Source organism: Typopeltis vanoorti, chromosome 1 (assembly GCF_054136105.1).
Source record: "Typopeltis vanoorti isolate ZY-2024b chromosome 1, IOZ_Tvanoo_1.0, whole genome shotgun sequence".
NCBI classification, from domain to species: Eukaryota; Metazoa; Arthropoda; class Arachnida; order Uropygi; family Thelyphonidae; genus Typopeltis; species Typopeltis vanoorti.
The window spans coordinates 183,594,947-183,622,415 of record NC_143549.1 but is presented as its reverse complement, the minus strand read 5'-3'; the positions used below and the strand labels follow the sequence as shown (position 1 = coordinate 183,622,415).

The window sequence follows — 27,469 nt, the reverse complement described above, 5'->3', positions numbered from 1 at the left end:
CCAGGCATTGACTCCATTAGGTTGTGAAAATGCCCCACATGTATCTCCCACCATATAGGTGTGATGAATTCCTTGCGTTTCCAAGCAGATTTGCCAGCAGCAGATCCCTCTCATGAACATCGTGTATTATCAAACCCAAAAGCTGCCTTATTTCAAAGAGTGAAATTTTGCAACTTGAAATAAGCCAACTAGTTCATTTGCATAAAGTGGCACTATCCTGTTAATGTAGCCATTTCTAATCATGTCCTCTGGTATGACCCATTATCCTACTAGGATTGGCCATCATGAGGAGAGTCAATGGCCAACATGAATCAGGGTGTGTACATGGTTAGCCATGTTAGTAGGACTAAGAATGCAGGAAGACAACCCAAACTATCACTCCATTCAACCTTTCTCCACTCCTTCAGTGTTCATTGCTGATGTTCCTTTACTCTTATCTAGTGCTACATATTTTTTGTTGGTCATCTGTTGTTATACCAAGTGTCTGATGCATAAGTGTATTCAGGTATACGACTGTTAAATTCTCCTGAATGAAAGAGAATTTATTCTAAATTATTTCATTCAGATCTAACAAGTAACAAAATTCCAGGAGCAATATTTGTACATTAATAAAATTAAAGTTGATTGTGAATTATCGATACGGTTCATAACTTAAATATTTTACTTATGCCTTGTACTGTTATTAGTTCTTCTTGTAAAGTTATCAGAACTTGAAAATATGTAAGGATTATATTAGTGTGCAAATATCTGAGCCATACCACTAGCGAACTAAGCAGATTAGGAATGAAGGCCTGAGGCAGTGATGTACAAGGACTGAATTGTGCGTGGAAGTTACCCTTAAACACGCTAGGAGGAGTCATGGCACTGGGTGCAAGAAAATTTAGATGCCGAGAGAAAGAATGTGACGTAAGAGGGAGAACATCGCGACAAAGATATATAGAGCTAGGCGACGCGAACTCAAGGCTTTTTCCCCGTTGTGCTGGTCATCTAGTTCCGTAGTTCCTGTGGACAGTGGTAGGAGTATGATCGAAGCGGGCAGTGTTGGTAGGCAGCCTGGCGGTCAAGCAGAAATCCAATTCGAGTACAGACCTCAACTCTGCAGAAAATACAGCGTAGACAGAGAGTTTATGCGGAACCACTTGATCCGATCACGGCAGACCAGATTTGCCTACACCGAAGGAACCGAGTCGTGACTGAACCCACAAGTCCATTTTATTAGGAAGAGTTATGTAGATGCATGATCAATGAGACCCAGACATCCTACAGACGATCTAAGGGAAAGCCAAGGAATTCCAGAATCCCTGGTAAAGTAGTATCTTATTAAATTTTCTTGTGTACTGAGAAAAGTAATAGGAGTTCTGAGAAAAGAACTGATTAGTTACTAGATTTGCAGCGCATGATAGGACTTTAGAAAACCAGAATCTTAACAGGGAACCGTAAAGTCATAGGATTGAGAATTGTAAGGAATTGTGTTAAATGAATTATAGCATGTTTAGTTTGTTAGTTCCTAGTTCTGAGAATTGTTGAATGATTAGTTAATTAATTAGGAAATGTTCAGCAATTAGAAGGAGTTTAAACTTAACTTTATAAGAGATATAGAATTGTGTAATGAGATGTAAAGAATGACCAGGAGATGTTTTGTTAACTAATGTTAGCTTGTATGATAGCTTTAGTTTTTAACCACATAATTGTTGTTATTTGTATCTTACTTAGTAATTTGTATTATTATTATTACTTATTTGTATCTTACTTCTATCCCAATGGCTTTAACAGGCCTTTTAAGGCCCACAACCTTCCAAGCATGCTTGGATTTCGTAACCGAAATACGAGGATAGAATGGTCACTCCTATGCCTCAAGGTATTCTTGGCTGTAGATCCGTGTATGTTCAAGGGGCCGGTTTGCCTGCTTGCGGGATGAAAAACACCAGATAAACTGGCGGAAAAAACCCTACTGCCCGCGCCCAAGACCGGCTAACTTGGCTATGGCTGAGGAAGATCCTTCAGCTCCTCACGTCTCCGACGGGAATCGAACCTAGGACATTCCTTCCCCAGGCATATGGTTGCGAAGCGCAAAGCCACTAGGCTAACCGCGCGGACATTGTATCTTACTTAGTTCAATGAATAAATCCATTTTTGTCAATCAAATAGCCTGCCTGATCTTGTCTCAATGCACTGCTCACGAAAATTTGAATCTGTGCAGTGTTAGATCTGAAATAGGCGACTTCAAGTTTTACATGTCACCATTTCAGAATCTAACAATTAACAAAAAAAATATATGCATACTTTGCAGTCTAAATATGTTTTTTTTTGTAACAACATCTTGTATGATAAACTGTGAATTTTGTGAATTTTAATTAATGTATCTATATGTCTAGCATGAATAAGTCAGCACACAATCAGAACAACTCCTTTGTGTAACATCTATTGGAGGAATACCAATGACAGTTACTTTTGACAGTGTTACTGATAAGGAGATCTGCTCTGAAATTAAACACTGAGGAATGACAACCATGAGGAGATTATTCATATGTAGGAATGGTCACCTGGTTCCCACCAAGAATATCATCCTTGCTTTCAGCACACCTAAATTGACAGCATCTGTGAAAGAAGAATATCTAAACTGTCCAGTTAGATCCTACATCCCAAATGCTTTGCCACTTTAAGAATGACTGTACTTTGACATTTAAACTTCCTATCGTGGTTCTGCCATCTGTACACGATGTGCCAATAAAGATTGCAAGTGTAAAACATCGAAATGCTCTAATGAGGGAGATTACCCAACATACTCCTAAGCATACAGACATATTTTGGTAATTGCTCCTTGTTTTTGAATTTTATATTGTAAACTAAATGTCCTGAAAGGTGCAGTATAAAAATAAATATATAGGGACACTTGAATATTTGTATTTGGGTGATATCTCGTATATAGATAAGATTTGGATGAAGATAAGTAGAGTTTCACATGTAAAGATAATTGAAAGCATAATAATTGTAAATTGGGACACAACACTGGGTAAAAGTCGCAAATTCATAAAATAAAGAATTTTGTCAAGCAACTTTTCTTTTGGAAGTGACATTATTTTTGTGTCATTATAAAAAAATGGAATATCTTTATATTTGTCAGATTCCATTAACTCATTAATTTGTTGTTCATGCTTTCTGTGATTGTTTTTAAGAAGTTCAAAAGCACGTATTGTACGCTTTATTAATGTTTGAGCTTTGGTTAAATTTGTTTTTCGGGATTGAAGGCCGATTGAAAGTAAAAAAATTCTTCAAGAATATCTATCATTAGAGCCAGATTTTTAAAAAAAATTTATATTTGTTAATCTTTTTGCCATACTGGTATAAACTGCACACTGAGCAAAATGCCGATATAAAGCAGGATATGCTCACCATACTGCTTTAGCAGATCACAAACTACATGCGGCCCATCGTGGCCCGAGAACTTGCCCAATTTTAATAATCTCTATATCGAGTTCTTTTGCTATAGCTGCAAGTTCTATTTGATTTTTATTTGATTGGTGATAAATTGAATAAATTTTATCTAAAAATATTTTTAAATTTGTTTGTTTTATATCACTAATTGAATCGTCAAGTGCTAGCTGAAGCCTATGATTTAAACAATGCCAAACAATTATTTTTGAAAATTTTTTCCATTAATTTGGTAGCCACTCCAGACTTCCTCCCTAGCATTGTACTGGCACTGTCAGAACAAAAAGCTATTAAATTTGCTTGTAAATATTCATAATCAAAACCAAATTGATTCAATGTGGACATTAAAATATTTAAAATATTTTCTGCAGTTGTAGATATCAGTTCTTTAAGTGCAACAAACAACATTACTGGATTGGAGATTGATGGTACACTACATTGTAAATAGATTACTAAAGTACTTCTTTTTTGAAATTGTGGACGCTTCATCAATTATAATGCAAATTTTAGAATTCTCGTTGATCACATTTTTATTCTAATTTCGTTTGCAATATTTGTAGCACTATATTGCATATGTAAACAATTTCCTATGTCAACACCGTTTTTTGTTTGCAATTCTAGTGCCTCTTCAATATCAGCTAAGGGTCTATTTCGTTTTATTAAACTATACACGGTGTTAAATATTTTCACGGTAATTTCAATCAGTTTAGAATTTATTTTTTTCTATTAAATTTGGTATGGCGTTATTGGCTGATTTACTGAATAAATCTTGTACAAGACTGTGATTTTGACAAATTATGTTCTCAATTTTTTTTCTCAAAGAAGCCTGCCTAGAACATTTATTGTTTCCATTTGGGACAATCAAATATGTACTCGATTCTTTTGATGCATGCACGTTTCTCCATAGATACTCCTAAATGTCCTAAATTTCCAACTTTGAAAATCTTTGCATCCCAATTTTCCTTCCTTTATATCAAGCCATTTATACTGTTCTAAAAAAGTTATTTGTTGTTTTTCACACCAACAATCTGGAAGAGAAGGATTAGATTTTTCTCCTAATAAGGAATTTTCATTATCGTCACAGATCGAATCTTCTACAATATTTGAAGAATGAGTCTTCGCAAAGATCTATTGTATCTTCAGATGTCTTTGTTTCTGCTTCTTCAAATTTTGTCCTTTTAATGTTTAAGAAGTTTCGTAAATCACTTTGCCTCTTCGACATTTTGAATAGTAAGGGCTGGAAAAAAAATTTTCTTAACATTTTTCTAATGAAAAGGAATTATGTTGTTCTTACATTTATTAAAAAACAGAAGAATATTTATTGTTGCTTATTTCTATTTCGTTTTTTCAACTAACGGCTATTTGCTTTTTCGACCGCAAAACTCTAACCCTGATTAAAATTTTTTTAATTATAAACAAACAAAAAAAAAAACGAAATAAAAACATATAAAGAAAATTTTCCTATATTACCTACAACTTACCTATCCTAGCCTATATACCAGTATACCTATAACTTACCTACAACAATTATTATGCATTATCAAATGAAATCCTGAACAAAATAAAAAAATGTAACACTAATATTACCACTCATTTATGACTGGCACAATTATGCTGGCACAGTAATGTGTTTCTTAGACTACTCTAAAGCTTTTGACTGTGTTGAGTATGTGAAACTGTGGGAAGTAATGAAAAGAATGGGTTTTCCTCAACACACTATCAGGTTGATAGCCAACTTGTATAAGGAGCAAGAAGCCACAGTAAGAACAGGTGTTGGATTGACTGACTGGCTTCAAGTTGGAAATGGAGTTAGACGAGGATGTTTACTTTCTCCTCACTTATTTAGTATATATGCAGAGGACATCATGCGTGAAGCATTGGATGAGCTCAGGACAGGAATTACGATAGGAGGTAGATTGATCAGTAATCTGAGGTATGCTGATGATACAGTACTCCTTTGTAATGACATGGAAGAACTAGGACTAATTCTTGACAAAGTTAACAATATCAGTAAAAAACAGAGGACTTCAACTCAATCCTAGCAAGATAAAGATCATGGTTCTCAAAAGAAATACAAACAGAGAAGCTCTTGAGAAACAAGTGTACCTTAATGGAGGAAGTCAGCAAGTTTGAGTACCTGGGATCCATTATTAATGTGAAGAATTGCTGTTCAGAAGACTTCAGAAGAAGGTTAGGAATGGCTAAAACACCAGTCAGAGACTTGTCTAAAATCTGGAAGGATGGATCTATCTCCATGGAAACAAAGTTTAGGATTTTAGATGCAGTTGTTTTTCCAACAGCGACTTATGGATGCGAGACTTGGAACCTAAAGAAGTCAGATAAGAAACGAATATCTGCTTTTGAGATGTGGTGTTACAGAAGGCTGTTGAGGATATCATATACTGAAAGGCGTACAAATGAATGGGTGTTAGAAAAGATTAGTAGAACTTTAAGGCTCCTTAAGGATATTGACAGAAGAAAGTTAAAATATTTTGGACACAGAAAGGATGACTTCTCAGAACAGTAATAGAAGGTAAAGTTCCTGGAAAAAGAGGCAGGGGTAGACCATCAATAAGATGGATGGATGGAGTGTGTGGAGTGACTGATCTTCAGAGAGTTGAGGCTGCCAGAAAAGCAAACAACAGGACACAGGACTACATGGCGAGGCCTGGTGTGGAACATCACCGAGCATCGAAGTGGCCATACAGCATCTGTAGATGCCCAGTGAACATAGAGAGAGAGAGAGAGAACTAAATGGTGATAATTTTCTGTTTCAAATCCCTGGTATTCTCTTGTGTCCGGAACCAGCACAAAGATATAGCAATGCATAGTCAATGAGCAGCATAAAGTAGAGGATTGCTTTGTAAGGTGAAGAACGGTGGGGACTTTGTATGCCTCTGGCTGATATGGTAGCCGTGAAGGCTTACAGAGAACTTAGAAAAATGGCTGACTAAAGGGCTCTGCCGAAGAAGTTAGAATTGACATCTGCTGTTTCATCATTGGCGGGAGAATTCATATATCAATGGCAATGTGAAAAAACTGGCAGGTGAAAGAATCTGAATATAGATCAACAGCTGGCAGTTTGAGCCAAGTTAGCTGGCTATTGCAAACGTGGAAGTAATCGGGGCCTCACCACGCTACTATCCTATAGTCAACCATGGAGAAACAGAAATATCTACAAGCTGTGCTCTGGAAGTTGGAACTTTGCAACATCCCAAGCTGTAAATAGTTACAGGGAAGAAGACACTGAAACTATGAGTAAAATGAGCGCTGCAAATGCACTCCATGATGATGTCAATTTAAATCCAAAAGGAAGGTCTGCTTCTGATATTCCTCATTTGAAAACAAGAAACAGTCTTGAAAATTGGAACTTGGAATGTGAGAACATTATATAAGCTAGGGAATTTTGACAACCTTTTATACAGGAAATGAAAAGACTTAAAGTTGATGTGATGGGAATTAGTTAAACAAGATGGCCTAACATGGGAAAACTAGAAAAAGGTGGCTTTACATTTGTATATTCTGGTGGGAAGAAGCATGAATATGGAGTGGGTTTCATGATTAAGAAAGGCATCTGTAATGGAGCTGTGACCCATAAATGAAAGAATGATACTTATTAAATTAGCTGCAAAGCCGTTTAACATCATAATTATCCAGGTTTATGCCCCTACAACGACTCACAATGATGAAGAAACAGAAGATTTTGATAATAACTTACAAAAATCTATAGAATATATAAAATCAAATGCGATACTCATAGTTATGGGTGACCTGAATGCCAAGGATGGAGAAGGGAAAGAAAATCCAGTTGTAGGAAAATTTGGATTGGGTGAAAGAAATGAAAGAGGTGAGAGATTGATACATTTCTGCATCCAAAACAACCTACGCATAATGAATAATTCCTTTCAACATCCAAAGTGCAGACTATATACTTGGACAAACCCAGATGACTCTATAAGAAATCAAATAGATTTCATAATGATAAATAATAGATACAAAAATAATATAACCAACATTAAAACATACCCATGTGGTGATATAGGTTCAGATCATAACCCTGTTCTGTCTACTTTAAAAATTAAACTATGAAAAATTTCTTAAAACAATCATACTAAAAGATTTGACTTGATAGCTTTGAATATATATGACATAATTGTGTTTAACTCAGAAATTAGGAAAAAATTAATCATGTAGGATATAAAACAGAAGACAATATACTCTTCAACACAGGGGAAGTTGAAAACATATGGTCAAATTTTAGAAGTGCAATATATGATACAGCTAACGAGATTATTCCAAAAATTAAATACAATAAGAAAAAACCCTGGATGACAGAATCAACATTACAACTTATGAATGAAAGACGAAAAAAGAAAAGTACAGTATAGAATAATCAGTAAAATTATAAAAAATGAATGCAGGAAGTCTAAAGACAAGTGGCTAAATGAAAAATGTAAAGAAATAGAGGAATTGGACAACAAACACGATAATAAAGCAATGCATAAGTCAATCCAAACTCTGACACATAAAAAGAAAAATTTCAACCATAATCTTTGTATCAAAATGGAAAAATTCTACTGGAGACAAAAATATCATAAAAAGAGAGAAAGAATATGGAAAAGAACTGTTTGACTCTGATCACACAGATGCACCAGATATACAAAATGTTGATGGTGAAATGAAAACAGATAAAACACCAGGCCCTGATCAGATCCCTATCAAATTGTTAAAGAAGAAAACACAATTAATCACCTAAAGATTTTTAATAACATTTGTGATACAGGATACATCCCTGATGATCTAAGGAAATCCATCTTTGTCACTATTCCCAAAATTCCAAGAACTTTTGAATGTTCAGAATATAGACTAATAAGTTGAACAAGCCATGTTACAAAATTACTACTGAGAATAATCCTAGAAAGAATAAAAGGCACTTTGTCAATAGAAATAGAAGACACTGTCAGGTTTTCAAAAAGACAAAGGTACAAGAGAAGGAATTTTCGATTTGAAAACATTATGTGAAAGAAGCCTCAATAACCAGAAAAACATATCTTTGTTTTATCGATTACACCAAAGCATTTGATTCGATAGATCACAAGAAATTAATACATATCCTATAGATTAATGGATTAAAAGGAAAAGATCTATGCATAATTACAAATATATACTGGAATCAAATGGCCTCAATAAGATATAAAAATGCATATTCTGACTCCTTTGAAATCAAAAAAGGAACAAGACTAGGATGTGTCTTATCACCCTTACTGTATAACATATATAGTGATCAAGTTTTTAAAGATATTGCAGAACTGAAGGGGTGTAAAAGTGGGGGGTAAGAACTTCAACAACTTCAGGTATGCAGATGACAGTCTTTATAGCTGAATCTGAAGATTATCTTCAAAACTTAGTCACAGAAATTTACAACAGAAGCTTGGACATGGGACTAATTATTAACTTAAAATAAAGTGTATGATTATATCTAAAGAACCAATAAATAAGAAACTAAACATAACTGTTAACCAAAAGAAAATTGAACAGGTTCAGGCTTTTATATATTTGGGACAAATGTTTACATTTGTCCCAAATGTAAGAAGAAGAATAGAGAAGTAATGTAGAGTAGAGTAGAATGTAAGAAGAATAGAGATAGCAAGAAAAGCCTTTATTGATATGAAAACTGTTCTAACATCCAGAGACATTAACATAAACACAAGAAAAAGATTAATAAAATGCTATATCTGGTCAATCCTTCTCTACAACAGTGGACTTTAAATAAAGAAACAGAGAAAAAATTAAAGCTTTCGAAATGTGAACCATCAGAAGAATGTTGAAAATATCATGGACAGAGAAAATGAAAGATCACGATGTTTTAAAGAGAGCAAAAATGAAAAGAACGTTAATAAAAATTATTAAAGAACAAAAACTTAAATATTTTGGACATCTAACTAGACAAGAAGGCATTCAGAAATTAATATTAGAAGAGAAACTGGATGGAAAAAGAGAGAGAGGTAGTCCCAGGAGAATGTGGTTTGAGGACATTAAGTACTGGACTGGCTTGAATTACCATAAATATTCTAGAGTAGCAAAAGAAAGAAAAAGTTCCATGATATGGTTGCCAATCATGGGGAACTTCAACTGTCATTCCTAGGGAATGACACTTGAAGAAGTCAATGAGACTTTCTTCTTTCTTGTATCTTTTTTCCATGTGAATTTATGCACATCTTTATGTTAGAACATGGTATTAGTAATGATTCGTCCATATCTTGAACAGAAATCCAGCAGGTGTTTACCATTAATATTATTCCCCCCCCCCCCCAAAAAAAAAAAAAAATTCCCAAAATATTTCTGTATGCTTGGTATTAATATCCTACTCTGCTGTTTAAATATTCAACAAGGACCAATTTTCGTCAGCTACTTTCTCTAATGACGTGAAATATTCTTCCACTTCTTCCTTGGTAACAACCTTTTGCATAAGCACAAATGAGTCTCATTGTCCAATTCCTTATTTTAGTGTTTGTCCATATCACTCTACTTCAGGGGTCGGGAACCGGTGGCTCCGGAGCTGCATGCAGCTCTTTTATATTGAATTAAAAGATACATAATTAATACAAATAACTAAATATTGTATTTTGATACTGCCTGTTCGTGGCGCTAAATACTATGCATGTTATGTGTGTTACGAATGAAATTTTATGACATGAATAACTGACAACTACGTTACATTTGAAATACCGCTAAATATTAACTCTGCGTAAGGTAACTAGCGCCACGGCAAAAATTTGAACTAATTGATCAGCTGTCCTGTCAAACACCATGGCTTTTAGATACATACGGATTTTAACTGTCAAAATAAATATTCTGTTAACTTATTTATTGTGGTACTAAACCAGTGTTTAATTTAGTGTTAGGTAATGTTATGCACCAATTAATTTTTATTATGTTATGTTGAATTTGTGTTTTTACTTGCAGGTAAATTTGTGATAATAACCCTCCTAATATGAGTTCAAGAAAAAGAAAAATAATCGAAAAAAAAAACAAACAAACAGAGGATTCAATAAAATGTGGATAGAGAAATTTGCATTTATAGAAGTAAATGGAAATCCTCAATGTTTAATTTGCCATATACGGCTTCAAAATAACAAATCAAGTAACGTCAAACAACATTTTCGAGGAAAACATTTAGACTTCAGTAAACAATATCCTGAGGGTAATAATAGAAAAAAAGCTATTGAAGAATTACAAAAGAAAACATTGCTTCAGCAAAGAAATTTGTCAACGTGGACAAAATTTCCGTCGAATTCCACTGAAGCAAGTTTTTTGTTATCCCTTGAAATAGCAAAAGCGGGGAAACCTTTTACCGATGGTGAATTTCTAAAAAATTGCATGTGTAATGTCTCTGAAATTCTATTTAAGGATATGAAAAATATGGAAGAGATACGTAAAAAAAAATTAAAGATTTACCTCTTTTGTCTAGAACAGTCAAGGAATGGATTGTAACAATTTCTGCAGAAGTTAGAAATATGCTGTGAGCGCTGTATTGCTATGCAAGGGGACTGTTTTACTGTGTGTAAATGTACATAAATGAAGTAATTGCTCGTAAATAGAGCTAGTCTCAAAACTTTTTGATGCCACCTCAAATACAAATTATGGATATTAAGTCTGCCGATTTTATATCTATTGCGGTTGATGAATCAAACAATATTTCCGATTTGGCACAGTGCAGCATGATGGTTAAATATATCACATCTTCCGGTATTCGAGAAGAATCTGCTAACACTTAAAGGACACTCTACAGGTCAAGATATTTCAGAAAACCTTCTAACAAGTTTACAAAATAAAAATATAAATAATAATATAGTATCCATTGCGACCGATGGCACGCCTTCTATGATTGCAAAAAATAAGGGTTTTTTAAATTATTCTCCACTCATATTCCACATGGAGTTATTTCATTTCATTGCATTTTGCATCAAGAAGCTTTAGTTGCAAATTCTTTGGGAATTATTACCACAACTAAAAAGAGTGATGATGTTGTTGTGCCAATGATCAATTTCATCCGATTTCAGGCGTCGAATCACAGACTTTTTGACACATTTTTAGAGGAACTAGGTAGTCAACATAAAGATTTAGTGACATTTACATCTGTACAATGGTTATCAAGAGGAAAAGCATTAAAACGTTTTTTTTTTCAGTGCTTAAAAGAAATAATAGTTTTCTTAACCACTAAAAATTATAATGTAAATCATGTGAAACTTCTCAGTAATCCCAAATGGGTACAAAATTTTTGTTTTTTGCTTGATATGACAGAACATTTTAATAAGCTAAATTTGAAGTTGCAAGGGAAGGGAAACACGGCCTTAATTATTAGAGGAAGTCCTTTGAACAGAAACTAAGAGTATTTTTCAAAGATATTACTGAAGAAAAATTCATATATTTTGAAAATCTAAAAAATTATAGATTGAATTTAAATCAAGAAAAAGTTGATTGCAAAATATTCGTTGAAATGATTACTGTAATTTTAGATTCATTTACAAGCAGATTTAAGAAAAAAAACATCAGGAGATGATGAAATTTATATTACATCCATTAAATTGCAATTTAAAATGAATTGATATTGAAGCTTTTCCCGGAATATCAATTGCAGAACTACAAATGGAGCTTCTGGAAATTCAGAATAAAAGCATATGGGTACAAAAATTTCAGGAAATGGTAAAAAAATTGAAAAAAATGAGGAAACTATGGAAGAAACACTACAGGAAATTATATTTAAATATTGGAATTCTTTCCCAACTAATTATTCAAAGGCCAGGTGACTTGCTTTTATGGTTTTGACTCTTTTTTGGTTCAACGTACAATTGGGAACAATTTTCTCTTCAATGAATTGAAATACATTAAAAATAAGTATAGGAACAAATTGACTGATGAAAGTTTGAAAGCCGAATTACTATTAAAGTGTACGACATACAGTCCAGATTTAAGTAAATTGACTGAGAAGATGAAAAATCAAAAGTCATTAGTGAATTTTAAATTAAAACAATCAAATATCTATTAAAATACATAATATTGTATTTTTGTTCGGACTAATTCCTTTTGCAATACAAATTCTGACCTTTTTTGCAATATTATACTTAAACATGTTTGGTGATTAAAAACTTAATCAAACTTAATGTTTTTATTTATTGAACATATAAAAACTTTATATCTTCTTCTTCTGCAGCTTCTCCCACTTAAGTGGGGTCACTGTTGATGATGAGTCTCCTCCACATCCTCCTGTCTTTGGCTGTCACCACATCCAAGTTCTTCATTCTCAAGTCCTCTTCTACCAGCTCCCTCCATCTCTTCTTTGGCTGCCCACACTTCCTCCTTCCTTGCAAATCCATCTGCATGACCCTTCTTCCCATATATTTGTCCTCCCTCCTCATCACATGACCAAACCATCTCAACCTTGCCTCCTGTATCTTCGCTCCTAAGTTCGTAACTTTCACTGTTCTCCTTACACAGTCATTTCTCAGACGATCCTTTCTGGTAACACCACACATCCACCTAAGCATTCTCATCTCTGCTACTTCCATCCTGCTGATGTTATTTTTCTTCAGGGCCACAGTTTCTATAGCATGCATCATAGCTGGCCTCACTACTGTCCTATAGATTTTGCCTTTCAGATTGATCGGCACCCTCTTATCGCATAACACTCCAGCCATCTCCCTCCAGTTCCTCCAACCCACTTGTATCCTGCATCCCACTTCCTTCTCAGTTCCTCCATCTTTTTCCACTATTGAACCTAAATATCTAAAGTCCCTCACCTTCCTGATGACATTTCCTTCCAGCTCCAGATCTGTCTCCTGGCTGCCGCCGCCCACTGCGCAACACATATACTCTGTCTTACTTCTCCTCAGTTTCATACCTCTCTCTTCCAGTACTTTTCTCCATCTTTCCAGTTTAGTTCCCACTTCTTCTCATGAATCTGCACACAGCAAGATGTCATCTGCATACAACATTGTCCAAGGCACATCTTCTCTCGCCTCCTCATTCACCACCTCCATCACAATGTTAAACAGAAACTGACCCTTGATGCAAGCCAACTGTTACTTGAAAACTTTCTGTCTGTCCCAGACAGGTCCGAATGCTTGTCTGCCCATTTCTGTATATCTCCCGCACCAACCTGACATATTTCTCCGGAACCTTCTTCTCCTTCAGACACCTCCAGACTTCTTGCCTTGGCACTCTATCATATACTTTCTCCAGATCATTAAATGCCAGATGTAGCTCCCATTGTTTCTCTCGAAACTTTTCCATCATCTGTCGTAACCCAAAGATAGCATCTGTTGTTGTGATCTACCAGGCATGAAGCCAAATTGTTCCTTTGCAATCTCCACCTCCTTCCTCAATCTTCCATCAAGAACCCTTTCTAGGATTTTCTTTATTCCTCTGTAATTTTTACAGTCTTGTGCATCCCCTTTACCCTTGTAGATAGGGACAAGAGTACTCTCCCTCCATTCCTCGGGTATATTTTCCCGTTGACAAACTTTCATGAACAAGTCCCACAACAGGTCAATTCCCTCTTCCCCCAGTGCCTTCCATGCCTCCACTGGAATCCTGTCGGGGCCCACCGGTTTTCCATTCCTCATCCTCTTCATGGCTTCTGTCACTTCCACTCTACTGATGTTCTGCACCATCCCCCCCAGAAGGCTGCCCATCTTCTCTGTGAGTCCTTGCATTTTCCTCATTCAAAAGTCCCTCAAAGTGTATTCTCCATCTGTTTCTTATGTCCACATCCTCCATAATACTCTTCCTTCAGCATCTTTGATCTGCCTCACATGTAAGATGTCCTTTGCTGCTTTATTTCTATATTTCGCTAGTTGGTAAATTTTTCTCTGTCCTTCCTTTGTTTCTAACTGATCATACAGATCTTGATGTGCCACAACTCTCTTGACTTTTTGCTTTCTCTCTCTGTACACCTCTCTGTCCTCTTCCACTCTTGACTCATTCCACTTCTGCTTTGCCTTCCTCTTAGCTGTCACTGCCACTTGTACATTATTATTCCACCACCAACCCTCCTTCTGCTCTCTAATCTTTCCAGATGTCTCACCACGCACCTCGATTGCACAGCTCAGGATTACTTTTGAATTATGTTTCCACCAATCTTGTACACTTTCCAGTCCATCCGAAATCCTCTCTAACACCCTCTCCCTAAAATGATTCCTCACACTCTCTTCTTTTAAGCGAAACCACTTAATTGTCTTCATCCCGTGGCTTCCAGAGGTTCTTATCTTCGATCTTATTTTAAAGTCTGCGCACAGCAGTCGGTGTTGCTGTGCCACTTGATCTGCTGGAATTACTTTACAATTTGTCACAACCTTAAGATGTTTTCTTCTAGTGAAAATGTACTCAATTTGTGAACTGTTGTTACCACTCCTAAATGTTATCAAATGTTCTTCCCTCTTGTAGAAAAACGAGTTCACAATTGCCAGATCAAACGCTACTGCAAAGTCTACAACCCTCTCTCCTACCTGGTTCACCATTCCCACTCCATGGCCACCATGCACTCTTTCACAGTCACTATTCTGTCTCCTTATGTATCCATTCAAGTCTCCTCTAACAATCACCATCTCATTTTCTTCCAGCTCCCTCATTTCTTCATCTAACACGTTCCAGAACTCATCTTACTCCCCTGCTGTACAGCCAACCTTCCCGTTCCTTCTACCCACTTCCAGTACTTCGCCTTTCATTCTCACACCACAATTCCTACACCATTTCTTCCCTCGTTATTCGCTCCAAAGTAGAACAATTTATATCCATCTCCTAGTTCCTTTGCCTCCCCCCCCTTCCCCCTTGTCTCCTGCACAAATAAAATGTCCAACTTCCTCTTCCTCATCATGTCTGCCACCTCTCTTCCCTTTCTAGTCATGCTTCCAACATTCAGTATTCCCACTCACAACATTCTCTCCACCTGCTGGGCTCGCTTCTTTAACTGCACCCTCCCTTGATGCAGTAGCCCTCGTCCACTTCTCGCAGCTGTGGGGCAATGTGGCTGCACGTCGCTTAAGGGGTATGCCCTAGCCCTTATATCATTTTCTCTTTGACTCATATCATAGCTACAGCTGGCAGTGAAGGTTTACGACCAGATGCCTTTCCTGACATCAGCCCTCGCCATTTATCCTGGCTTGGGACCGGCACCTATTGAGGCTAGCTTGCCTCCTTCAGTGGCTGCATAAGACGAAATGACTTAGCAAGATAGGAAAGATTCATCCCTAGCCCTTGAATACTCTAATAGCATCAGGGGGGAAGGAGCAAGGAGAGAGGAGAAAGAAGCAAAGAAAGAAGGGGAGGGACCAGTCTACAGAATAATATAACAGATGTATATTACATGAAGTAAGGCATGGTCCAGCATCTGGTACTTTGGGTTTGCCATGCCTGTACTCACTAAAGTGAGTCCTTGAGGTGATATAAAAAATTTATATGCAAACATAAAAGTGGTATTTGATATCTGGAAGTACTGAACTAAAAACAAATTTACCTAAGTTTGAACTAACTGCAACTTTGAGTCACCAGAAAAAATTGAAGTTGTGGCTCCCAAAATTTTGTTTTAATTATTTTTTTTTGTGGAATGGCTCTTTGGTTCAAAAAGGTTCCCGACCCCTGCTCTACTTGAATTTACCTGCTACTCAAAAAGATTATCTTCATGTTATTTTTGAAGCTATTCCTTCCTTTCTCTGATCATCATTTTCTGAGTATAAACATTTTTCAGTTATTTAGAAGAATATCACTGTTTTTGTCTTTGTTTTGATAACATCAATTATGATGATGTATCCTTCTATCACTTCTACTTTTCCCTTGATGGCACCCCTATCTTCAGTTTTACTGATGGTGCATTTGAGCTTGTTCTGGTAGCTGATTTTTCATGGTTCACAGTTTCATTACAAAAATAGCTTTCTCTTGGCACCTAATAATATACCTATTTTACATCTACAAATTTTAATTATAGATTCCTGTTATATACTCACATTTTGATTATCTTAAGGTAAGAATGTGATCTGAACAATTTCCTGTTTCCCTTCCTTAAGTTTCTCTTTCACAAAGATTACAGTCTGAATGATTTGGACAGTGAAGTAATGTTTCATGTGTTGAAGAATAGACTATCATATTTGAATTGGTTTTTGTGGAATATGTTAGTTTGGTTCTATATATTTTTAGTTTGGTCATTGATAACAGTGAACTGACTGTTACCAATGACAATACAGGATGTGAGGCCAGATTTCACAGTATCTTAAGTAATCTTTTTGTTCTTGATCTGTGATCTTAGCAGAACTATCAGTTTGTCCAGAATAATAGCTGATGAGATTAAGGCACACTTGATCAGAAATCTCATATCATTCATTTCACTCTAACCAAACTAAGATATTCCACAAAAGTTATTTCAAACTGTATATGCCTAAATCTAAGTTTTTGTAGTAATTGCAATAAATTTAGTTCTTTATATATATATATAATCCTTGTATTAGATAATCATGTCTGCTCATTCATTTGGACTTGGTGTGTTCTTTTCTCATATAGTTTGGTATGTTGAATACAACACTATTCCAGAATTGAGCATAGTACAGAAATATGTTTACTGCTCTGAGACTTGAATAGTAAATAATTCATTCAACATGGCTTATGTCCCTTTTATTTATTTTTTTTTTTGCTAGTCATTTATTATGCTCTGATGTCTGATGAAACCCTTGTAACAAATGGCAAGATATTTTTTTGTGTGTGTATTAAATGTTCCATTTTGTGATTAGAAGTAGATCACAGAAAATAAATAAATAAATAAAATAAAGTGATTGAAAATCTCTTTATTATAAATAAATGGCTATTTAATTTAAGATTAACTTTTAAATCACATTGTTAACAATGTATATTTTTTTCCCCCTTAGGCTAGTCGTGATCTTCTCCTTATATTTTCAAGAGATTATCTTAGCGGGGAAGGAGATGTTACAAGACACTTGAAATATTTGGGATACTGTGTTAGTCATAAACAAATGGCTTTAGAAGAATTTGATTATGCAGTTAGTAATATTTCTGTTGACTTGCGTTGTGGATTAAGACTTGTGTAAGTCTATATAATTCTAAATTATGTGATCATCTGACAAGAGTTTTTAGAAATGAGTGAATTATTTTAGAATTATTTTTAAATTATCCCGTTTGTCATTTATCATAATCAAATTCCTGATATTTGCCTTCATAGAATGTACAGGATACTATGATAATGTTGCATAATTATGTTTCATTATTATTGGCTTCTTACAGGTGTAACTATCAAGTATGGTCACATTCAACTTTGATCCATCCACATCTTGAACTTCATCTAGATCTTTTTTTCTGACATTAAACATCTGTTTTGCTAGCATTTTTCCCCCTCTTATATACCACCTTAGATTAGTTCTGCTCACATATTCTTGAATGCCAACAGCAAATTTGTCTTTATTTTTTAATTTGATTCTTCCACTAATGCTATATTTGTGGTTGAAAGTTTTTCCACTTGGTTATACTATAAATTAAAGATACGAAGAAATTATATAACTGATTTAATCCTTTATCCAAGTGTAAGCAAAGAAAGTTGCCCCTGAAGTATCTTCAGGACTGGCACCACCTTTACCACGAGTTTCCCCAGTCCTGAAGATACTTCAGGTGCAACTTTCTTTGCTTACACTTGGATAAAGGATTAAACCAGGTATATAATTTCTTGGTATCTTTAATTTACTTATGCTATATGTTTAGTTTTCTGATTTTTATCAGAACTCTTATCTGTGGTTTCTGGTCTTTCAACAGCTGTTTTATTTGTAACTCAACTCTCGAATCAAGCTAAGATAGGTTTAAACCCTATCTTTTATACACTGCTAGTTTAGTATTCTGGCTAATTTCTGTCGTATTCCATATAAATTTATCCAACTGGTTCTCCAAGATCCTATATCTATTTATTCTATTCTATTGTCTTTTTCCAAATTTAATTTGCTGTCTATACAAAAATTGTATCTAAAAAGCTGAAATATTTTACCTACTCTATGGGTTTCACCATTGAAAGTGTAGTCGGTGTTTTTTGTGTATCTAATCTAATCCTGTGGCCTCCTCTTTAAGAGGAGGCCACAGGATTAGATGAACTGATGAACAGTTCGCTTCCATGCCTCTCTATCTCTTGCTTCTGTAAGATTCTTGCCCGTCCAATCTTTGTTGTTGTCTTTCCGTTGCAGTTGGGGTCTTCCTCTTCCTCTCCTTCCCTCCACCATCCCCTGCAATAATATTCTGGGAAGCTCTCCAGAAGAACCTCTCATCAAATGTCCTGCAAATACTATTTTTCTTCTTTGGATACTAGCCATATAGTCTCTTTTCATTTTGAATCTTTTAAGAACCTCTTCATTGCTCACTCTTTCAGTCCAGCTGATACGATCCATTTTTCTCAAGCACTACATTTCAAATGCATTCAATCATCGGTCACTCATCTCCTTATTGATCATCCAGGACTCGCATCCATACGTTCCCATACTCCAGATCATTGTCTTGAGGATTCTTACTTTTAACTGTTTGCTCAGATTTCTGTTTCCTAATATGTGGTCTATTTGGAAAAATGCTGCTTTTGCTTTTTTAATTCTGTTCTTAATTTCATAATTTGATCTACTGTCTTCTGTTATCCAACTCCCAAGCTATTCAAAACTTTTTACATTTTCTATTCTCTGTCCGTTCAAAGTGATTTCCATCCCATCATTTCCTTTCCTTGAAATCTTCATCACTTTTGTCTTCTGAATGTTTATTTTCATTACTTAAGTATAAAGAGCTAATAAGCTTCATGTTTATTTTCATTTTATATCTCATTTGTAATGTTTATTTTCATTTTATATCTCATTTCCAACCCTGTTCAGTCTGTTCAAAATTCTTTGCAAGCCTTCATCTGTTTTGCTCATAAGTACAATGTCATCTGCATATCTTATATTATTTATCAGATGTCCGTTTATCTTTATTCCATCCTTCAGATCTTCCAAGGCCTCCCTCATCATCCAGTCACTATAGACATTAAAAAGGAGTAGGAACATCCCACACCTATGCCTCACACCCTTTCTTATGGGGATCCATTCAGTATCCTCTCTACTTCAAATCTGACCCCGGCTTCTTGAGTTTTGTACATTCTGAACAAAATTCTCATAATATTTTTTAACGTTATCAAAAACTTTTTCATAGTCCACAAAGCATAGATATAAATCTTTCTGAATTTTATGCCAAATTTGTTAGTTATTCAGTTTAGCTAGCACTGAAGACTTGTAAATGAATTTATTTAGGAGTATGACATCATCTGCATAAAGTTAGCTGAATTGAATATCTCCAGTTTTTATATCATGTTTGATGCGGCCCCCATTGATAACGTGATCTTATGTAAATGAATAATAGTAATGATAGTTCTGCAGCCTAATCTTACAGTTGGTTTTACATCAGACCATCTTCCTATACTTCAATTCAAACTTAAATAAATTATGTGTTGCTCTGTATAATATCTTTTTTACCCTATAAATTGTAGTGTTTTGAGCTACATTTCTTTGTAGTACTTTTCAGAACTTAAATATAGAGCCTTGTAATATATATATATATATATATATATATATATATATATCAATGATTTCTTAGCTATTTGCATTAAAGTGAAAATTTAATCTTGACAACTCCTGTTCAGCCTGAACCTTACTTGTTTTTCCTCAAGTTTCTCTTCTGTCATTTTTCTTAGTCTCTTCTTAAGTATGCATGCATAAATCTTATCTTGAACACTCTGTAGGAAAATTCCTACTGAGATTCCAATTGAAAAATTCCTCTGTAATTCTTGCATTCAATTTTATCCCCTCTTTTTATACTCCAACATCTGGGAATCATCCTTCTGATCATGAATTTTCTACTTATTGCAGCCACAAAGTTTTTTACCACTATATTTTATGTTAAAATATCTAATATAGCTGCCTTTCCACATTTCATCTTTCTGATGTTATTTTTTTAAATTCCTTAACTACTAATACATACTTCTAATTTCATTCATTGTGGATATTTTCTATCATTATTCTGTGACTTCTGGTTTCATTTAATAGTCTTTCAAAGTAATTACTCCACTCCAAAGGAAGGATGGTGAAGGCTAGAAGATCATATGTAGATTGGGAGTGGCAGAATCGATATTGCTGGTCACCAGTTAGTAAGCCTCCAGGTGGTGCAGAAGTTGGATGTTGATGTCTCTCTCCATAGTTTTAGAGAGAACAGAAGAAAAAGCAACTGGATGGTAATTAGTTGGCTGATTCTTACCGGTTTTCTTTGGAATGGGCTGGATGTGGGCCTGGTTCTGTGCTGTAGGGCAGATGCCAGTTTAATAGGATAGATTGAAGAGGCAATACAGGATATAGGTGTTCATTTTGGAGCAGAAGTTTTTAACACAATAGGTGAAATACCATCAGGACTTAAGATGCCTTGTTTGTGTTCAGGTTATTAAGAATTCAGATTTCTTTCTGGCAGAAGACTATGAGTGGCATGGAGTGAGCAGTTCTTGATAAAGTGAGGAGAACTTTGACCTAGTCATCAGCAGGAATTAGAAGAAAAGAAGGATACCAGTGTCAGCCTTGTCTTTTGGTGAAATGGCTATAATATCATTTGGATGTGAAATATGGGTGGACAAATGTTGCATCCAATGGCCTTGCTATTTAACCAGAAGGAGAAGAATTTGTAGCATTTCACCCTTTCAAAATCAGATTTGGATTTGTTAATGAATCTTTTACAGTTGTTGTGAGTTGCAATATAAGCAGAGTTAGCAGTTGAAATTTTGGTCATGAGCCACTTGTGATATGCTGTGTTTTTTCCCTGTAGTGCATTGGCATACTTTTTTTCGAGAACCCAAGGCTTGAATAGTGACTGGGGATTTTAGGTGGGATGAGGGCCTTCATTCCCGTGAGAATGATTTCTGTTATGCAGTCTGAGGTGTTTGGATCAGGAGAAATGAAGAAGTCATGGGGGTTCATCCCATTTGGCACCCTTGTAGTGATGAAGGAGAAGAGACTGAGAAATGTTGGGTGAAGGTTGTTCCATGGCTAAGGAGATTTATGAGGCTATGGTCTAAGTTGCAAAAGGTAACTAGCTGGGACCACAACTCAGACCATTGCTGACAAAAAGTATATTTGGAAGGGGAGCTTGTTAAGAAGATAGCAAGTGTGTTGGCAGATTGGAATGGTTGTCAGGTATTCTGATAGGGAGAGGGAGATTGATGATCTGTTTAGGTCGTTACTAATGGCATATATCCTTACTTGATTGGTGAAACTGGAGACGGAAGCCAGTTGTGGATGTTGAAATCCTCAAGATATTCAGCTACGTTTAATGCAAAATTTAGCTTTCATATATTTTTTTATTACACCGTAATTTCTTGGTGCCCTTGCCATTTAGTTTGAGATGCCAATAGTTATTTAAGTCTGGCAGGGTTATAGCCATTGGCTGAGAAGATATTGTGTATGTTATTCAGTTCAGTGGTAAGGATATTATCATTACAGTAAATCAATTTTGCTTTGTTAACTCAAGTTTTTCTCGACAGTAAGTCATACTGTTGGGAAAAACTTGAGTGTGACTAGCAGATGTATCTGCATCTGTGTATTTTCTGTTAATAAAGAATACCATGGATCCAGTAGGGATAACATGTAGTCATGGTGTAATCATTACAGGAATGTAACTATCATAATAGAAATTAAATGAGGAATCTCCAGTCCTCCTATCTATTTTGCTAATAATATTGAACTTGAAGTAGCCAGTCTTAGGCAAAACCTCCAAAAAAAGCAATCTCCCCAATAGAGAATTTAAGACATTACTACAGTTAAAGAATAACAAAAAGAAAAAAAAAAGTTATGAAAATGGATAAAGGCAATGCTACAGTAAGTAATCTTAAACCAATCTGTTTACACATGCAAGATAACCACTCTGCTGTAATTTATTTGCTAAGCTAACAGCCAATGCTGATAATTTTAGAGAAAGTATTTGGCCATCTAAAATCCATAAACAGAATGTGCTTTTGTCACTAGTTGTGGATGCCATTGATTCATCCACATACAAATAAGTCATATGCTTAGCCAAAGTGCGCTTTCAGAATACTAACAGCACCACTTCACATAACAAAGAACTCTGCTCATTTTAAATTTTAAATCCAGTATAGAAAATCTTATCCTCCACATTAGACTTAATGGTCTGTTTTGATGAATCTTCCTTGTTGACCTACATCCTATTAAGACACTTTTAACTTAATCCAAGCTGAATTTTCTCCTGAATTTCCCAGCCACCTTGACAGTGTTTGCTGTCTGCAGAAAATTCTCATACTCAGATAGATACATCCAACAGACATACCACCATCTCCTCCCAAACAGTATGGCATTATAAAAATTTATATAACAGAGCAAAATTTATTTGCTCTGATAATGCTCTCTCCAAAAACAACTTAACCACATACACAATACTTTCTTAATCAGTTGTTATAATACCACTAATTTAAAAAGAAAAAGTGAGTAATTTCATACTGATCCCTCTTCTCTCTCCCTCCCTACCTTTTAAACATAATTGTGATTAGACTACAGTAAAACCTTCATAATTCTTGACATTTCTGAGATTTAACAAATCCCAAAGGAACATAATCTGGTTACCATTTTCAGACTACACAAAAAATTGGCATTTCTTATCTCTTCTCCCATAGATGAACTATGATTTCTAGGTTTGCCTGGCATCTTCTAAGTGCCTTGCAACTGTAGTCTGTCCAATTATAATGCACAACAGGCTAAACAGCCAATCACAGGTTACATCCAGTACTCTGCTGTGGATGTAGCCTGGATTTACAGACCATGATTTGAATACTACCAAGAATCCATTGCAAGAAGGCTACCTTACGTCACAGAAGAAGAAGAAAATTCAGATATGAAAAATCCAGAAAATCCAGACTGTTCCTTGAATCTGCCTTTGCCCTTTTAAAAAAATAAAAAAAAATAAAAAATCCCAACTTCAATAAATTTAGCAGTCCTTTTTCTCAGACAATCAGCCCAGTGGCCAAGAATGCATTGTTTCTTCATTAGTTTCTCTTGTTCATGTAGTATATATGTATGCACATATTTTTATTTATATATTGATGATACCAGTTTGACTTGGGTAGAATATAAAAATGTTTTAATTATATCATCTGTTTTCAATTTCATTCTTGAAATTACCATTATGAATAAGTCAGTGTAAAACAAACACTAGAATTGATCATTTTCTGGTGAATACATTTCACACTTATGGTGCTTATCTTCAGTTCTGAGTATGAATTTGTTCTTTTAGCTTGCTTTTTACTGTTTGCTCTGCTTTACAGATATAGTGGTCTTGTTTAACTGGACCATACTCCAGCTTGTATGACATGTTGTTACACTGCACTATAATTTTTGTCTTGGGTTTAAGCCATTACCAAAGTCAGCTAGGTGCCAAATTGCCAGTTCATTCACCATTGAGAAGAGAATGAGCATGCTGCTCATCATTCATAACTTCATTACTACTAAAAATTAATTTGGCCTTAAAAGGATCATCTGAAGTTAACTTGACACAATTTACAAAAAACAATTGGAGATACAAGCATCCTTAATACATCTGCCTTCCTTTTCACAGCATCACGGATTACTACTTCTCCTTGATATATATATATATACAATATATGCCTTCCATTTTAATCAGCTATAATTGAATACTATTAATTGAGAGAAGATCCAAGTATCTTCTCTCATGTCTATTATGTAATCCTCTTCTTTCTTTGAAGTGATGCTCCTTGCATATTCATTGACTTTTGGATTTTTAATTTTTTCTTACATTCTTGCATGTCATATCTGACTTATATCCTAGCTATTAACATTCATGCAGTTTTTATTTAATTGTTACCATTTCATTTTATCTTGCTTTTTTTTTATTTTTGTGGGCTTTTTTTTAACCGTTATGCCAGTCATCACTCATGGTTAACCTTATAATTGTAAGGATACCGAAGATCAATTTGTCACACATTGACTATTCCATCAATGTACAAGTGAACATATTTTTCTACTTTATTAGTTTCATTATATATCTTAAAGAATATATATATGTCTTAAACAAATGATCACAACCTAAAAACATTGATAAAAACACATTGATATATTAATAAAAATATTATTTCATGTAATGCAAGCTCATTTTGATCTATAGTCTTAACTTCACCCAAAAAAAATGCAATTTTTATACTTCATGAAAGTGTATAACGCAGTGTGGTAGTAGGATATCAAAAGTGCTCACTCCTGTTACTGTTAAGAATGGAACATCACACAGAAAGGCAACAATAACCAGCATTTTCCATTTACAGGAAGCCCCTCCTTTATTGGCAGATGTATCTATACATCTTCACATCATCATCCAGACTATCAAAAGCCTATTGCACAGGAATAGTTGATGAACAGTTTATTGCTGCATATATAATTTACCTTCTGAAAAGTTAAAGAACACTTAAAATTAAAGAAGTCACTCACAAATGGGATAAACTGACATGAGCAGGACAACATTTATTTCAAAGTCATACTATTCCAGGAGTTATCCAAGTTGTCAAATCTTCATCTTCTCACAATGTGCTTCCCCCTCCCCCATAGTAAATAAATTGAGAATCAACAGGTAATTTGGCACCTAGCCAACCAAACTGACTTTGGTATTGGCCTAAACCCAAGACAAAAATCACAGTGCAGTGTAACAACGAGTCATGGAAGTTGGAGCATGGCCCAGTTAAACAAAACCACTATGCCTTAGCTCAGTACAACAGAGCAAACAGTAAAATGCCAGCTAAAGGAAGAAATTCATCCTCAGAACTGAAGATAGGCACCATCAATGTGAAAAGTATTCACTGGAAAATGATCACTTCTAATGTTTCAGTTCTACATTGGTGAAGTTTTTTGATGAGAGCATTATCAGAGCAAAATTGATTTGCTCTGTTATATAAAGTTTTTATGATGCCATACTGTTGGGAGGGAACAGTGGTGTATCTATCTGAGTGCAAGAATTTTCTGCAGCATGGTGTGTAGTCACGTTATCTAGGATATTCAGGAGGAATTCAGCTTGGATTTAAGTTAAAAGTGCTTAATAGTATTTATGGCACTTCCTAAAGTGCCCAAATCTGGTTATCCATCATTTCTAATAGTTGATTTCATAGGATCTCCTACTTATTATTTGGTAAAATATCTTTCAAGACTTCTATGATACTTTACTGGAGAAACCACCTCTTATATCTCAAATAGTTTTCACTTCAAAGAAAAATTAACAATCTTCATTTTGAAGAGTCTGAAATGATGGTTTCCTTTAGTTTCACTGTTTACAAATATACCACTTCAAGAAACTACACAGCTTTTAGAAGTAGATTTCCCTGATGACATTATTATGAATTGTTTCTGTTGATAAAAGTAGTTGAAGGTAGTACTGCAATGGGTAATCCTATATCACTTCCTTTGGCTGATTATTTTATGGAGCATAGAGGATCGGATTGCTAATATCATTTCTCCTCAACCTCGTATATGGCTGCATTTTATGGATAATATCTTTGCAATCTGGTCTCACTCTGAAATAGAACTACTCATTTTCTGGATAAAATTAACTCCTTATATACTTACATTAAGTTCACTATTGAATGTGAATCTAATAACAGTCTTTGCTTTTTGGATACTATAATACACCATAACTCTGCTGGTAATATTAAATTTTCTGTTTACAGGAAGCCCCTCCTTTACTGGCAGATGTATCTATACATCTTCACATCATCATCCAAAATAGACTATTAAAAGTCTTTTGCACAGAGCATGCACAATTTGTTCTTCTGAGTTTGTTCTGTTAGAAGAATTAAATAAAATAAAACTTATTCTGTTACTTAATGGATACAGCAAAATCTCGATGCAGAAAATAATTGATAATTATCATCTCTCTCTCTCCCAGATTACAATCAGATGGTAAAAGGATCTGCATACCCTACCTTAATGGAACATCTGAACAGATAACAAGGACTCTTTGCAAATATAATCTGCATTCACTTTCAAACCAGCCCAGAAGCTATCTTTCTTACTGCCTATCAAAGATACATTATTACCTCTCTCTCTCTCTCCTTGCTTGGTGTTTATCAAATACAATACCCTGTTCTTGTAATCTTTACTACTTTGGACAGACTGGTCATTCTGCTACAATTAGAATCTAGGAACATCAAGATTATATAAATTTATGGAATCTGAAGGTTTAGGCCTTGCTTTTCATGCTCTCGATACTAGACAATTTATTTACTGGAACCATACCAAGATGCTACACTACAGTAGGTTCAAATTTGATCATCTATTTTTTGAATTGTATGAAGTCCTATGCTACCATCCTAATTTTAATCCAACTACTGTATGCCTTTCTCTAAGTTTTGTGAAGTGATTGCTGTTAATTGTAATTTTTTTAATTCATTAATTATACATCTATACCCACTTCTGTATTCTAATATTGTTTCCTCCTGCTTGTATAGCTACGACTGAGATATATTATTTTTATATACATGCTGTATGACTCTTCTGCTTTCTCTCTGAATGAAACTTATGACATATTAAGTGAAATATGAGTAATAAATTATATTTAGTTCTCTCTTACATGTGTGAAGCCATTATTTAGAACATTATACTATGTCTAACACATGTCTGTAATAAAAAAGCAGGAACAAATATTGAAAACAACTGCATCCTGAATGGAGAGCCTGCAGGTATATTTCAGGTATTTAGGCACAATTTTTGTGAAGATGGGAAATTAAGTATGGGAATAGACAACAGAATAAGCCAATGTTGTATGTTTGCAAGCCAGTTGAATACATTATATGGAATAAGAGAAATTATGCAATTTGCTGGCCTGGTTGGCTGAGTGGTTAGTGTATCTGCTCTCCAGGCAAAAGGTTGCGGGTTCGAATCCCGCCATGGGCATGAATGTTTGTTGTTATATGTGAAAATGCTAGTGGTGGCGGGCT

The 27,469-nt window shown here is 34.9% G+C and overlaps 1 protein-coding gene across 1 annotated transcript in view; it reads left to right on the top strand.

The window, feature by feature from the left end:
* LOC150110692 (uncharacterized) overlaps positions 1-27,469 on the top strand; it is a 464,373-nt gene that overhangs the window by 154,656 nt on the left and 282,248 nt on the right. The window contains exon 8 of the mRNA XM_090405298.1: positions 17,346-17,521. Coding sequence (XP_090261424.1) covers positions 17,346-17,521 — 176 coding nt within the window. The remainder of the gene's footprint in view (positions 1-17,345; positions 17,522-27,469) is intronic.